We start from the raw sequence: 14,272 nt of genomic DNA on the forward strand, positions 1-14,272 counted from the left end.
CTTAATCCCCGTTTTACAGATGAGGGAACTGGGGCACAGAGAATAATAATAATAATAATAATAATAATAATGGCATTTATTAAGCACTTACTATGTGCAAGGCACTGTTCTGAGCGCTGGGGTGAATACAAGGTGATCAGGTTGTCCCACGTGGGGCTCACAGTCTTAATCCCCATTTTACAGATGAGGGAACTGGGGCACAGAGAATAATAATAATAATAATAATGGCATTTATTAAGCACTCACTATGTGCAAGGCACTGTTCTGAGCGCTGGGGTGAATACAAGGTGATCAGGTTGTCCCACGCGGGGCTCACAGTCTTAATCCCCATTTTACAGATGAGGGAACTGGGGCACAGAGAATAATAATAATAATAATGGCATTTATTAAGCACTTACTATGTGCAAGGCACTGTTCTGAGCTCTGGGGTGAATACAAGGTGATCAGGTTGTCCCACGTGGGGCTCACAGTCTTAATCCCCATTTTACAGATGAGGGAACTGGGGCACAGAGAATAATAATAATAATAATGGCATTTATTAAGCACTTACTATGTGCAAGGCACTGTTCTTAAACGCTGGGGTGAATACAAGGTGATCAGGTTGTCCCACGTGGGGCTCACAACCTTAATCCCCATTTTACAGATGAGGGAACTGAGGCACAGAGAATAATAATAATAATAATGGCATTTATTAAGCACTTACTATGTGCAAGGCACTGTTCTAAGCGCTGGGGGGGATACAAGGTGATCAACAACCCACAGAGTGGAAACCAAACCCTACTTTGCGGCTCGAGACAACTGAAACAAGAACCTTGCCCTACTCTGCACACAATAAATTTATTCACTCAATTCAATCATATTTATTGAACGCTTACTGTGTGCAGAGCACTGTACTAAGCGCTGGGGAGAGTACAGTGCAACAATAAGCAGACACATTCCCTGCCCACAGCGAGCTTCTTCTGATGTGGCAGTGAAGACTGCTCTGCACACAGTAAGCGCTCAATAAATACAATTGAATGAATGAATGAACAAATACCATCATTAGTATTATTATAGCTGAAAGCTCAATTTATTTTACTTGTACAAATTTACTATTCTATTTTATTTTGTTAATATGTTCTGTTTTGCTGTCTGCCTCCCCCTTCTAGACCGTGAGCCCGCTGTCGGGTAGGGACCGTCTCTAGATGTTGCCAACTTGGACTTCCCAAGCGCTTAGTCCAGTGCTCTGCACACAGTAAGCGCTCAATAAATACGATTGAATGAGTGAATGAATGAACAAATACCATCATTAGTATTATTATAGCTGAAAGCTGTATTTATTTTACTTGTATATATTTACTATTTTATTTTGTTAATATGTTCTGTTTTGCTGTCAGTCTCCCCCTTCTAGACTGTGAGCCCACTGTTGGGTAGGGACCGTCTCTAGATGTTGCCGATTTGTACTTCCCAAGCGCCTAGTACAGTGTTCTGCACACAGTAAGTGCTCAATAAATACGATTGAATGAATGAATGAATGAATTGGGTTTTTAATGTTTCTGTCCTGGGTTCCCACCTCTAAGGCTAGGCGAGTGGCCCATGCCTCTGCTGTAATTCTCGGGTTGGGACAATGGTCACCCAATTCTGGTCAGTGAGAATTCAGCCCTCTGGGAATGCTGCTCTGACCCCACCCTTGGGCAGAGCTCCAGATCATCATCATCATCATCATCAATCGTATTTATTGAGCGCTTACTGTGCGCAGAGCAGATGGGACAGAGGAAAGCGTGAGAGGCCCAGGGATCAGAGTAGCCAACGCACTGGCCCACCTAATCACCTTACTTTTTAGGGGCATCATTTCGGTAACAGGAAAGTGGGTGGGACTATGAGGAGGAGTGCATGAGAATTCCATTAGGAAGGAGAAAAGAGAACCAACTGCGGAAGAATAAAGAGGAGAGAGGAGGAAAGGTGAGAGAAGGAAGCAGCAGTGGGGGACGAGATAGCTTCCCTTATTTCTGTTGCACCCTCCTAACCTCGTATTATAATAATAATGACATTTATTAAGCGCTTACTATGTGCAAAGCACTGTTCTAAGCCTCGGGAGGTTACATGATGATCAGGTTGTCCCACAGGGGGTTCACAGTCTTCACCCCCATTTTACAGATGAGGGAACTGAGGCCCAGAGAAGTGAAGTGACTTGCCCAGAGTCACACAGCTGACAAGTGGCAGAGGAGGGATTTGAACCCATGAACTCTGACTCACCGTGCCTCGTTCTCGCCTGTCCCACCGTCGACCCCGGGCACATGTCATCCCCCGGGCCTGGAATGCCCTCCCTCTGCCCATCCGCCAAGCTAGCTCTCTTCCTCCCTTCAAGGCCCTACTGAGAGCTCACCTCCTCCAGGAGGCCTTCCCAGTCTGAGCCCCTTCCTTCCTCTCCCCCTCGCCCCCCTCTCCATCCCCCCGTCTTACCTCCTTCCCTTCCCCACAGCACCTGCATACATGTATATGTTTGTACATATTTATTACTCTATTTTACTTGTATATATCTATTCTATTTATTTTATTTTGTTAGCATGTTTGGTTTTGTTCTGTTTCCCCCTTTTAGACTGTGAACCCACTGTTGGATAGGGACTGTCTCTATATGTTGCCAACTTGGACTTCCCAAGCGCTTAGTACAGTGCTCTGCACACAGTAAGCGCTCAATAAATGCGATTGATCGATTGATGACTCCAAAGCCCATGCTCTTTCCACTGAGCCACGCTACTTCTGTCATCTTCTCACCCTTCTCAGCCTCCTCTCCCTCCTTTTTAGTTTCTGTTGTTCCTCTCCTCTCCATCCCGACTCAAAGAAGCAACTATCCCCGCCTGAATTGCTCCTCTGTTCCAACCCCTACTTACTCCTGGACAGTCTTAGTGAAGCAACTACCTCCAACTGCATGGCTGGCTTCTCCCTGTCCTCCTCCCTTTACCTGGGGCAATTAAGTACCCTCCCCTGCTGTCCCCCCACATCCTTCTCCTCCCCTCTTCATGAATTAACCACTAACACTTTGGCTTGTCCCCATGTCCACCAACAAAAAACCTTTTTTCTCCTTCTGCTCAAAAATCGGGGTGGGGCGATTAGGCAAGCTCTTCGTTCAGTAAGCCCTCAGCAAATAACAGAAGTCTGCGGAGGCGATGGCCCAGGATATGTGCCAGGCTGAAGGGTCGGTCCACCTCTGGGTCCCCCTCCTCGCTGCCCTTCTAGTCTGGGCGGCGACCGGCACGTGCCCTCGCCGCCCCGGAGATTGAAGCGGTTACCTGTGGGGCAGACGGCCCGGGTCGGGCGTGTGGGGCGGCCTCCTCGGGCCGGCAGACCCGTGAAGTGCCGGCCCTCCCCTCTCTGCCCACGCCGGGGCCCAGGATGGCATTCGAGGACTGGTGCAGCCACTTCACCGACGTGGACATCTGCCACAACGTGAACACGTCCGTCTTCAGCCTCCGCAAGACGTGGGAGCAGGCGGTGGCGCGCGGGGCCTGGGTCCCCCACCAGGAGCCCCTCCACAACCGCGCCGGAGGCTGCTTCAACAACCGCGACACCTTCCTGCAAAACCCCCAGGTTGGAGCGGTCGGGATGCGTGTGGTGCCTGTGGAGCGCTGACTGAATGCCGGGGTAGAGGATGGGGAAATCAAGGCACAGAGCCAGCCCTGTCACCACCCAGGGCTCACCAAGTGGGAGGAAGAAAGCGGTGGGTCAGCCCCGCTTAACCCTGAGGCACAGAGACGTTAAACGCCTTGCCCAGGTTTCCCCAGCAGGCAAGGGATTAGAACCCAGGTCCTCTGACTCCCAAACCCGGCTCTTTTCCCTTCTTTATGGAAACATTCAGCCCTGGAATCTGGGCGTTTGGTTTGAGGTGGTTTGTTCCGCCTCCGGTGTTTGGTGGTGAGCTTTCTGGGGTGACGGCCCTTGAAAAATGTGACTTCCACCTGCCACGACTGAGAAGCAGCATAGGGAGGCAGAAGGTCGTGGGTTCTAATCCTGTCCCCGCCACTTGTCGGCTGCGGGACCGGGGCAAGTCAGTTTACTTTTCTGGGCCTCAGTGACCTCAACCGTAAAAGGGGGATTGAGACTGTGAGCCTCACGTGGGACAGAGACTATGTTCAACCCAGTTTGCAGCGTGACTTAGTGGAAAGAGCACAGGCTTGGGAGTCAGTGGTTGTGGGTTCTAATTCCGGCTCCACCACTTATAAACTTTGTGACTTTGGGCAAGTCACTAAGCTTCTCTATGCCTCAGTTACCTCATCCGTAAAATGGGGATTAAGACTGTGAGCCCCACGTGGGACAACCTGATTACCTTGTATCTACGCCAGTGCTTAGAACAGTGCTTGGCACATAGTAAGCGCTTAACAAATACCATTATTATTATTATTATATCCACCCCAGTGCTTAGTACAGTGCCTGGCACATAGTGAGCACTTAACAAGCACCATTATTATTATTATTATATCTACCCCAGTGATTAGTACAGTGCGTGGCACATAGTAAGCACTTAACAAACACCGTTATTATTATTATTGTTTTCCCTCCCATCCTTTGGTTCATCTGTTTGTATCCCATCTGGCTGTCCTGTGGCCAAGCAGACTTGCATTTGTGCATGGGGCTAATCAGCCCTCTTCTTAACTCTTTTTGGCCCCTCCCCACCTTCTTTTTTCCTCCCACAATTCCTTCACTCTCCTTTCTCTCTTCTAGCCCTTCTTCAGTCCCCTTTGCTTATTCAGGTATGATAATAATAATAATAATAATAACGATGGTATTTGTTAAGCGCTTACTATGTGCAAAGCGCTGTTCTAAGCACTGGGGGGACACAAGGTGATCAGGTTGTCCCACGTGGGCTCACAGTCTTCATCCCCATTTTACAGATGAGGGAACTGAGGCCCAGTGAAGTGACTTGCCCAAAGTCACCCAGCTGACAATTGGCGGAGCTGGGATTTGAACCCATGACCTCTGACTCCAAAGCCCATGCTCTTTCCACTGAGCCACGCTGCTTCTCTGATATGGCTCAATCTTGTTTCAGGTTGGGGGGCAGAGGCCCAGAGAGGCTAAGGGACTTGGGACAGGTGGCCCAGCCTCATTCATGGCTTAGGTCAGTGTAGAACGCGGGAGAGTTGCCTCCTGCTCCGAGGTGGTTTCCATCGGGGGCTGAGCAGTGGTCAGGCAAGACAGGCTCCTCCGACAGAGGGGTCTCAATCAATCAATCGTATTTATTGAGCGCTTACTGTGTGCAGAGCACTGTACTAAGCGCTTGGGAAGTACAAGTTGGCATCTCGGCGTTCTGTGTGTCGTTTTCAAATCCTTCCTCCCCATGGCCTGGGCCCAGCCCGGAACTGGGTCCAGAATTACTTACTGGGGACACACTGGGTACTGGCAGTTAGTCTGACTCCTTTGCCATGGCATTCAGTCAGCTGATCAGTGGTGTTTATTGGGGGCTTACTGTGGGCAGAGCACTGGACTAAACGCTCGGGAGAGCCTAATGTAATAGAGTTGCTAGACCAGATGGCTACCACAATGAGGGACTCTAGGAAAGCTGATGGGTTGGTCCACTTTAGTGTCCGTCCGACCTGATCCTGTGGGCCTGGGCCCCTGCTGGGCTCAAGTCCAGGTTGAATCTTGCTGTGTCCTTACAGTACGTCTTTGACATCAAGAAGGCAGAGGACCAAGTGCTGATCTCCCTGCAGCAGCGAGACCAGCGGATTCACCGGAAAGAGGGCTGCGGAGATAACTTCACCATCGGCTTTTCGCTCTTCAAGGTGGGAGTCCGGCCGGGGGCGCGGGGCAGGGCTGGTGGTGGACGTCTCGGGGACGATCTGCACGGGTTGCATCCGGCAACACAATTCTCCGGGACAGTCCCACCTATCACTCGTATTTATTGAGTGCTTACTGTGTGCAAAGCACTGGACTAAGTGCTCGGGACAGTATAATACAATAGAGCTGGTAGACACTATCCCGGCCCACAAAGGGCTCACAGACCAAAGGGGGAGACAGGTGTTAAAATAAATTACTGGTAGGTACATAGACTTCCACTCTGCCCCAGTGCTAAGGGTGGTGTGAGTATCGAAGGGGAACACAGCCCAGTGCCCAGGGGACGCAGAGGTAGTAGGGAAAATGAGGGCTTATTTGGGGAAGGCCTCCTGGAGGAGCTGTGATTTTAATAAGGATTTGAAGGTGGTTTTAATAAGGATTTAATAAGGCTTTGACGGGGAGGGAGCTGCAGGACGGACATGGGAAGTCAGTAAATTGTATTTACTGAGTGCTTACTGTGAGCAGAGCACTGTACTAAGTACTTGGGAGAGTACAATATAACAAACACTGTCCGCACTCACAACAAGCTTGCAGTCTAGAGGATGTGGGCAAGGGGCTGGCAGTGAGACAGATGAGAAGTTGTGTTCGGGAGGTGGGTGGGACATCGAGGTGGAGCCGTCCAGAGAGCAGAGGGTGCGGGGGGCCTTTTGGCTGGTGGGATCCTCCCCCATTTTCCCTACTGAGAGCTCACCTCCTTCAGGAGGCCTTCCCAGACTGAGCCCCCCTCCTCCCCATCCTCCCCTTATCTCCTTCCCCTCCCCACAGCATCTGTATATATATTTGTACGTATTTATTACTCTATTTTATTTGTACATATTTATTCTATTTATTTTATTTTGTTAATATGTTTTATTGTCTGTCTCCCCCTTCTCGACTGTGAGCCCACTGTTGGGTAGGGACCGTCTCTATATGTTGCCAACTTGCACTTCCCAAGCGCTTTGTACAGTGCTCTGCACACAGTAAGCGCTCAATAAATACGATTGAATGAATGAATGAATGAGTTCCCAGCGGCCCTCAACGGGGCAGGGATGACCAGTGGGGCCGGTGGGCGGGGGTTGACTGGGTGCCCACAGGTGGAGGAGAACCGGCGTTTCCGGATCCACCACATGCACATCCAGGAGCACACGTCCACTTCCACGTACGCGGACACACGGGCCATGTTCCTGAGGAAACTTCTGCCGCGGGGCCGCTACGTCCTCATCCCCACCACCTTCCAGCCCGGGGACGCCAGCGACTTCCTCCTGAGGCTCTTCACCGACGGGCCCGCCTGCTTCCAGTAGGTACCCTGCCGCTCCCTTCCCTCCTTTGGCACCCCTGCTCTGTGCCCTGCCCGCCCCCCTAGCTGAGATTCCTTGTCCCTCTCCCCCCCGCGCAGGGAGCTAAAGCTGGACAAACCGAAGGTGACCTGCCGGAGCCTGCTGTGTGGCTTCCCCCGCGGGGTGACCCAGCTGGTGGTCCGCAGTGCCGGGGGCCTGGTGCCGCGGGGCCAGGCTGGGGGTAAGAGCGTGGCGGGGAGCGCCGTGGTTACTCTGTCCTCATCTTCCCCAGAGTCCCTTCCTCCAAAAAGATCCAACCTCCAGCCCCGGGGCCTGGTCCTGAGGGCCGTGCTCTGGTCTAACCACCCTCCACCTGAGGCCACTCAGACAGATCAAGGGAAGGGGAGGCCCCCGGGGTCCTGGGATGGGGTCCTGCCCCCGGCCCCCGCATTGATGGAGCCGTCTTGGTCCCAGGCGTCGACCCCTACGTGGTGATCCAGTGTGGCGGAGAGCGAATCCGCTCCACCGTGCAGAGGAACACCGTTGATGCCGTGTTCAACACCCAGGCCGTTTTCTACAGAAAAGACTTCAAGGATCCACTGGTGGTGCAGGTGAGAAGGGCACGGAGGGCCCCTGGGTGAGCGTCCGCACACACACACCCCTTCCTCCCTTCTCTTCCCCTTAAGATGCCTGTACACCTATACACTTCTGAACTACCTCCCCTGCTGCCACACGCACACTGCCACCTGTTCAGATGCCTACATGTATGTGCAGCCCTTCCCGTGTGCGGACAGCCCCTAACTCTGGGGATGCAGAGCCACCCTCCCGCAGCCGCAGGTGCACAACTCGGGACTTGTGCAGACGCAGGGAGGGGCACACATAGAGAAGCAGTGTGGCTCGGTGGAAAGGGCATGGGCTTTGGAGGCAGAGGTCATGGGTTCAAATTCCAGCTCCACCAGTTGCCAGCTGTGTGACTTTGGGCAATTCACTTCAGTTCTCTGGGCCTCAGTTCCCTCATCGGTAAAATGGGGATTCAGACTGGGAGCCCCCCGTGGGAAAACCTGATCACCTTGTAACCTCCCCAGCGCTTAGAACAGTGCTTGGCACATAGTAAGCACTTAATAAATGCCATTATTATTATTATTATTATTATTATTATTATTATAGACTGTGCTACTGCACGGCAGAGGCAGTCAACCAATTTTTTTAAGCGTTTACTGTGTGCAGAGCATTGTACTAAGCGCTGGGGAGAGTACAATGGACACAGGCCCCAGCCAACCCAGCAGCCCAAAGGCCAACACAGTGTCCCCAGGCACGAGCAGGGAGGAGAAACCACTGCGCCATTCTGCCACTTCGCCTGTGAGTTCAGGTGGGGCAGCCTGCAAGCAGTGGGCTCTGGGACTGGGAGGGGGCTGAGGTGCCAAGGTGCCCAGGGCAAGCTTGGGGCACCGTGAGCCAGTGCCTTCGCTGCCTTCAAATCCCGGCTCTGCCACTTCATTCACTCGATCGTATTTACTGAGCGCTTACTGTGTGCAGAGCACTGTACTAAGCACCAGTACTAAGCGCTGACAGCTGCCACTTAGCTGTGTGACTTTGGGCCAGTCACTTCTCTATGCCTGTGACCTCATCTGTAAAATGGGGATTAAGACTGAGCGCCCCATGTGGGACAAGCTGATCACCTTGTAACCTCCCCTGCACTTAGTGTCTTGCACATAGCAAGCGCCTAATAAATGCCATTATTATTATTATTATTATTATTATTTATTATTATTATTATTATTATTATTATTATTATTATTATTCATCCCAGTCCCGGCTCACCCCTGTGCCCGCCGCCTTGCTCCCCAGGTCTGGAACAGCAAACTCCTCTGCGACCAGCTCCTGGGGCAGGTGGTCTTAGTGGCCACCCCTGATGCCCCTCGGGACCAGCAGACCCTGCCGCTGCAGGGGAAGGGCCAGGGCCAGGCTGCGTCGGGCCACGTGACCCTCAGGGTGGTCTCCAGCGACAGCCTCCTGGAGCTGTGACTTCCCGGGCCCAAGACCCCTGCGAGGACAAGGGAGAACAGCAGACGGGCGGCTCTCCGTACATCCTCGCTCCCGTCTGCTACATCCACGGTTTGGACCCTTTCTTGTTCCCCACAGCACCGGGACTGGTCGGGTACTAGCTGAAGCTGCCCCCTCCACTGCGGCCACGAATGGTGACTGTAGTAATGACCCCCTTCCCTCCTGCTCCCGGGGGTTACTGCTCCCTGCCTCTCCGTGGGCGCCAGGCTGAGGCCACCATCTGTTGCCAGGCCCCCTCGGTGGTCCTCTGACCGGCCAGGTGCCCACGCCACCTCCCCGGGAATTGGCACAGGCCAACCCGTTCCGTCGCTCACATCCTGCCTCCTATCTCCCCGGAGGGGCAGAGAACAGCAGCTGCAACGGGAATCCCAGTGGGGTCCGGGTGATGCGGTGCCTACAATGTACCCGTCTGAGCCCCTTGGAGCCCAAAATCCCGCTTCACAGCCGCAGCCCCCGCTGCTGAATTTTTTGTGGATTTGTCTGTGTTGCTTTATTATTATTTTTTTTAACACTTCAGTCCTTTCTCTTCCCTTATACTGTTAGATTGGGAGTCCTTGTCTAATTCCCACCTGTGGATTCTCTTCCAGTGCCTAGTCCAGTGCTCTGCACAGTAAGTGCTTAATAAATACTTTTATTACTACCACCACTATTACTACTAGTCTCTCTGTGACCCACTCGTGGCGTGCACCCAGGCTGGGGTGAGGGTGAGTCGGGGTTGGAGGTCATATATTATCTGTCTGCATCTTCCCCCCTGTCTGTCTCACTCTTCCTCTCTCACCATCTGCCTCCCTATCTGTTTTTCTCTCTCTCCCTCTCTGTCTTAAAAGGGTATCTGTTAGGCCCATCCTGTATGCCAAGCATGTACTAGGCTCTGGGGTAGATACAGTATAATCAGTTTGGATCCAGACTCTGAGCCCTATGTAGGTGGGAGAATGGGTATTGAATCCCCATTTTACAGATGAGGAAACTGAGGCATGGGGATGTGAAGCCAAGGTCCCGCAGAAGGTAAGTGGCAGAGCAGAATTAGAAACCAGATCTTCCGACTTCCAGGGCTGGGGTCTGTCCATCAGGCCACTCTGTTCCTCTCTTGCGCTCTCCCTAGCTGTTTCTCTGTGTCCCTCTCTCTATCTTTATCCCCCTCTCTCTTGCTATCTCTTTAACAATTACAGTGGCATTTGTTTAGCACAGTGCTTGGCACTTAACGCTGTGGGGGGAGATACAAGATCATCAGTTTGAACATAGTCTCTGTCCTCCACAGGGCTCACAGTGTGAAGAGGAGAAGACTCCCCATTGACTCCCCCTTTTACAGATGACGAAACAGAGGCACAGACTTGTGAAGCGACCTGGCCAAGGACACAGAGCAGGTAAGTGGTGGAGCTGGAATTTGAACCCAGGTCCTCCGATTCCCAGGCCATGGCTCTTTTCACCGGACCACACTTTCCCTGTCTTACTCTCCAGCTACCTCTCTGTCCCTTGACTCTCTTTCGGTCTGTCTTAGTGCCATTTTCTGACTGTATTTCTCCCCCTCTCCATCCAACCTGGTCCCTGTATGTGTCTCTTCTTTCCCTCTATGTCTCTCTGTCTCCACTAGCTGTCCCTGTGCCTTTCTTTTTTCCTGTTTCCCTCTCTGTGCACTTGCCCCTCTGCTGCTGTCTCTATCTCTTGGTCCCTGGCTGTCACTAAGTCTCTGTCTTACTATCTCTGTCTCTCTCCCCCTATCTCCTTGCAGCTTTCTGGCTCCAAGTCTCTGTCTCTCTAAGCTTGTCTCTTGCTTTCTCTATCACCATCTCTGTCTATTTCTGTTACTTTCTCTCTCTCTGTGCCTCAGCTTGTGAAGTACTTTCTGACTGTCTTTCTGCTTCTTTGTGTCTGTTCCTTATATTCTGTGTCTCTCTGTCTATATGCCTGTGCCTTTCTCTTTCTTTATGCCTCTGTCTTGGTGTCTCTCTATGCCACTAGCCCACTCCGCCTCTGTGATGGTCTCACTGTGCCTCCCTCAGTTTCTCTTGTCTTAACCTCTATGTTTATCTCTCTCTGCCTCTAGCTGTCTCTCAGCTTGACTCCCTTTCTGCCTCTATCCTTCCCTGGGTCCGTGTCTATCTCTCTTAGTCTCCCTGGGTCTCAATATGTCTCTACTCTTGGTGTCTGTCTATATATCTTTGCGCCTCAGTCCCTCTGAGTTGCTCTCTATAGCTCTACCTCTCTGACTCCCTGCATCTCTGTTGCTCTTTGCATCTCCCTCTGATTCTCTGCCTGTCTCCATTTTGACTTTCTCTGTCTCTCTGCAACTCCCTCTACATGTCTTTCTCTGGATCTCTATGACTCGCCCTCTTTTGAGTCTTTGCACTTCTCTCCATCTGTCTGTTTCTGTTTCTACATTTATCTCTGCCTTTACAACTATCTCTCTCTCCCTACATTTCTGTCCATCTCTGCATCTCTACATCTCTCTCTCTCTCTCCATTCCTATTTGAGTCTGTGTCCAGTATGTATGTCCATCTCTCTCTCCCTGTATCTCTCTCTCTATCCAGGTCCCTATCTCTCAGCATCTCTCTGTCTATATGCAACTGAATCTCTGTGATTTTAATATCTCCGTAGCCCACCTTCTTTCTGATTTCTCCCCACTTTCATTCCTTCTTTCCATGTCTCATTGTGTCTCTGCCTCTCTGCTATTCACTTCTTGTTTTCTCTGTGTGTCTCTACACTTCTGCATCTCTCTCTACATCTGTGGCTGTCTCTATGCATCTCTGCCTGTCTCTCAGCATCTATCTGTACATCTATGTCTATCTCTGTGTCTCTGCCCCTGTATGTGTCTTCCAATATTTCTCCACACACCTCTATGCCTCTGTATATATCTTTCTGCATCTTTATCCCTCCACATGTCTGTCTGCACCACCCTCTCTTTGTCTGGATCTCTACATCTCTGTGTCTCTGTCTTTCTTTGTGCACTGCTGTGCCTAAATCTCTCTCGTCTCCATGTTTTCCTCTCATATCTGTATCTCCACTTCTGTGACTATCTCTGTTTCTTCCTCTGCACCTCTCTCTCTCTCTCTCTCTCACACACACCACACACACACACTTCATCTCTCTGCCTCTCACTTGGTCCTGCTCTGAATCTCTCGGCCTCTCTGTCTCTCTGCATCTCACTGCCTCTCTGTTTGCATTTGGGTCTCTGTATCTCACACTGTCTGCATCTCCAACACCTCTAACTCCCTCTGTATCTGCATCTCTATGACTGTCTCTGCCTCTCTAATTCTCTTAGTCTGAATGTCAGTTTCTTGATGTCTCTGCCTCTGTACCTCTCTGGGTCTCTGCATCTCTAGATCTGCCTCCCTCTCTGTATCACTTCCCCTTGGTTTGTGTCTCTGCCTCTCTGGGACCATGCTTCACTACATCTCTGTGTCTTTTTATCTCTGGATCTCTGTCTCTAAACCACTCTGTGTCTGTGCATCTCTTCTCTCTGTTTCTCTCTGCCCCTCTTCCTTTCTAACTCTTTGAGGATCTACATCTCTGCCTTTGTCTCATTTCTGCCTCTCCGTCTCTACTTTTCTCTTTGCATCTCTGCCTCTTTCCCACCCTAATTGCTGTGTCTCTGCTCCTCTACCCCTTTATTTCTCTATCTGCATCTGTGCCTCTGCCTCTCAACCTAATTTGCAGAGTCTGCTCTCAGAAAAGCAGATGCAAATGGCGTAGAGACAATCTCTGCATCTCTACTTCTCTCTCTGTCTCTGCCCCTCCACCTTTCTAAGACTCTGAGGATCTGCATCTCTGCCTTTGCCTCATTTCTGCCTGCCTCTACTTCTCTATGTGTATCTCCATGTCTCTACCTTTCAGAGAGGCAGATGCTTATGATGAAGTAGTGGCAGTCTCTGTGTCCCTACTTCTCTAGTGGCACGTCTGTCTCTCAGTCTCTGCATCTTTGCCTCTGGGACTCAAAGTTTTTGAGTCTGCCTTTCGGTCTCCGAGTCTCCATCTCTTCCTTTCTTGCTTCTCTGAGTCACCACGTCATTAGTTCTTTCTCCCCAGTGTGTACTTCTCTATTTCCACATCTCTTGGTTACTGCACCTCTGCCTATCAATCTCTCTAAATATCTGCCTGTGACGTACAGAGCTTGCCTCCCTATTGACCTCTCTACATCTCTGCCTAGAGATCTGAGTCTTTGTCTACCTCTTGCCCGTTGCTTGTCGTCCTCTGATCTCCGTGTCTCTGCCTGTTGTCCTCTGGTCTCTGTGTGTGTCTCTGCCTATTGACCTCTCTGAGTCTCTGCCTCTCTTCCTTTTTGCATCATTATACCTCTAAGTCTGCCTCCCTGCCTTAGCGCTTTCTCTCAGTCTGTGTTTCTGCCTCTATATTCTTTACTTCCTTCTCTGTGTTTCCACCTCTGCCTCTCTCGCTCCCTCTTTGAGCCTCTGTAGCTCTACTTCCTTCTGTGTTTCTGCCACTACGGTCAGCATCTGTCTCTGTCTACATCTTCCCCTTTCCACATTTCTCTGCCTTTTTCTAAATCTCTGCTTCCCTCTTTGTCTCAGCATCTCTCACTCTACCTGTTTCCCTCTGTGACTGTGTCTCTCCATCTCTGCGACACTGCATCTGTCTCTCTACATCGCGACTGTGAGCTCATTGTGGACAGGGAATGTGTCACATTGTTATATTCGTCTCTCCCAAGCACTTAGTACAATGCTTTGCACACAGTAAGTGCTCAATAAATGTGACTGAATGAGTGAATCTCTAATATGTCTGCATATTTCTCTATAGTTCTCTCTTTGGAGCTATCTCTTTGCACACTGGTGTCTCTGCATGCCTCCCTACATTCTCTGAATATGTCTCTACTTCTGACACTCTGTCTCTATCCACATCTCTATCTCTCCCTAAGCATTTCTGCCTCTCTCTTGGTCCCTCTCTGTATCTCTTCCTGTCTTGCAGTATCTGTACATCTCTGACTTTCTCTTGGACTCTGCAACTCGTACTTCTCTGCATCTCCTTGTTATTCTCTGCCTTTCTGTGACTCTGTCTACATGTCTCTTCCTCTCACCTGAATCTGTACTCTCTTGGCCTCTGTATCTCTCTCTGCATCTCTTCCTGGGAAGTCACGTGCCCCCAAGGGAAAGAGCATGGGGCCGGGAGTTAGAGGACCTGGGTTCTCCTTC

The 14,272-nt window shown here is 50.9% G+C and overlaps 1 protein-coding gene across 2 annotated transcripts in view; it reads left to right on the forward strand.

Moving 5' to 3' along the window:
* CAPN6 (calpain 6) overlaps positions 1–9,691 on the forward strand; it is an 89,522-nt gene extending 79,831 nt beyond the window's left edge. For both annotated transcript variants that reach the window (XM_038748104.1, XM_038748103.1), the window contains exons 8-13: positions 3,372–3,567; positions 5,634–5,756; positions 6,882–7,084; positions 7,184–7,305; positions 7,539–7,675; positions 8,913–9,691. In XM_038748104.1, the coding sequence (XP_038604032.1) occupies positions 3,372–3,567; positions 5,634–5,756; positions 6,882–7,084; positions 7,184–7,305; positions 7,539–7,675; positions 8,913–9,089 (958 nt within the window). In that variant the 3' untranslated portion in view covers positions 9,090–9,691. The remainder of the gene's footprint in view (positions 1–3,371; positions 3,568–5,633; positions 5,757–6,881; positions 7,085–7,183; positions 7,306–7,538; positions 7,676–8,912) is intronic.
* The last annotated feature ends 4,581 nt before the right edge of the window (positions 9,692–14,272 follow it).

The sequence above is a fragment of the Tachyglossus aculeatus genome, chromosome 6 (assembly GCF_015852505.1).
Source record: "Tachyglossus aculeatus isolate mTacAcu1 chromosome 6, mTacAcu1.pri, whole genome shotgun sequence".
In the NCBI taxonomy this organism is placed as follows: domain Eukaryota; kingdom Metazoa; phylum Chordata; class Mammalia; order Monotremata; family Tachyglossidae; genus Tachyglossus; species Tachyglossus aculeatus.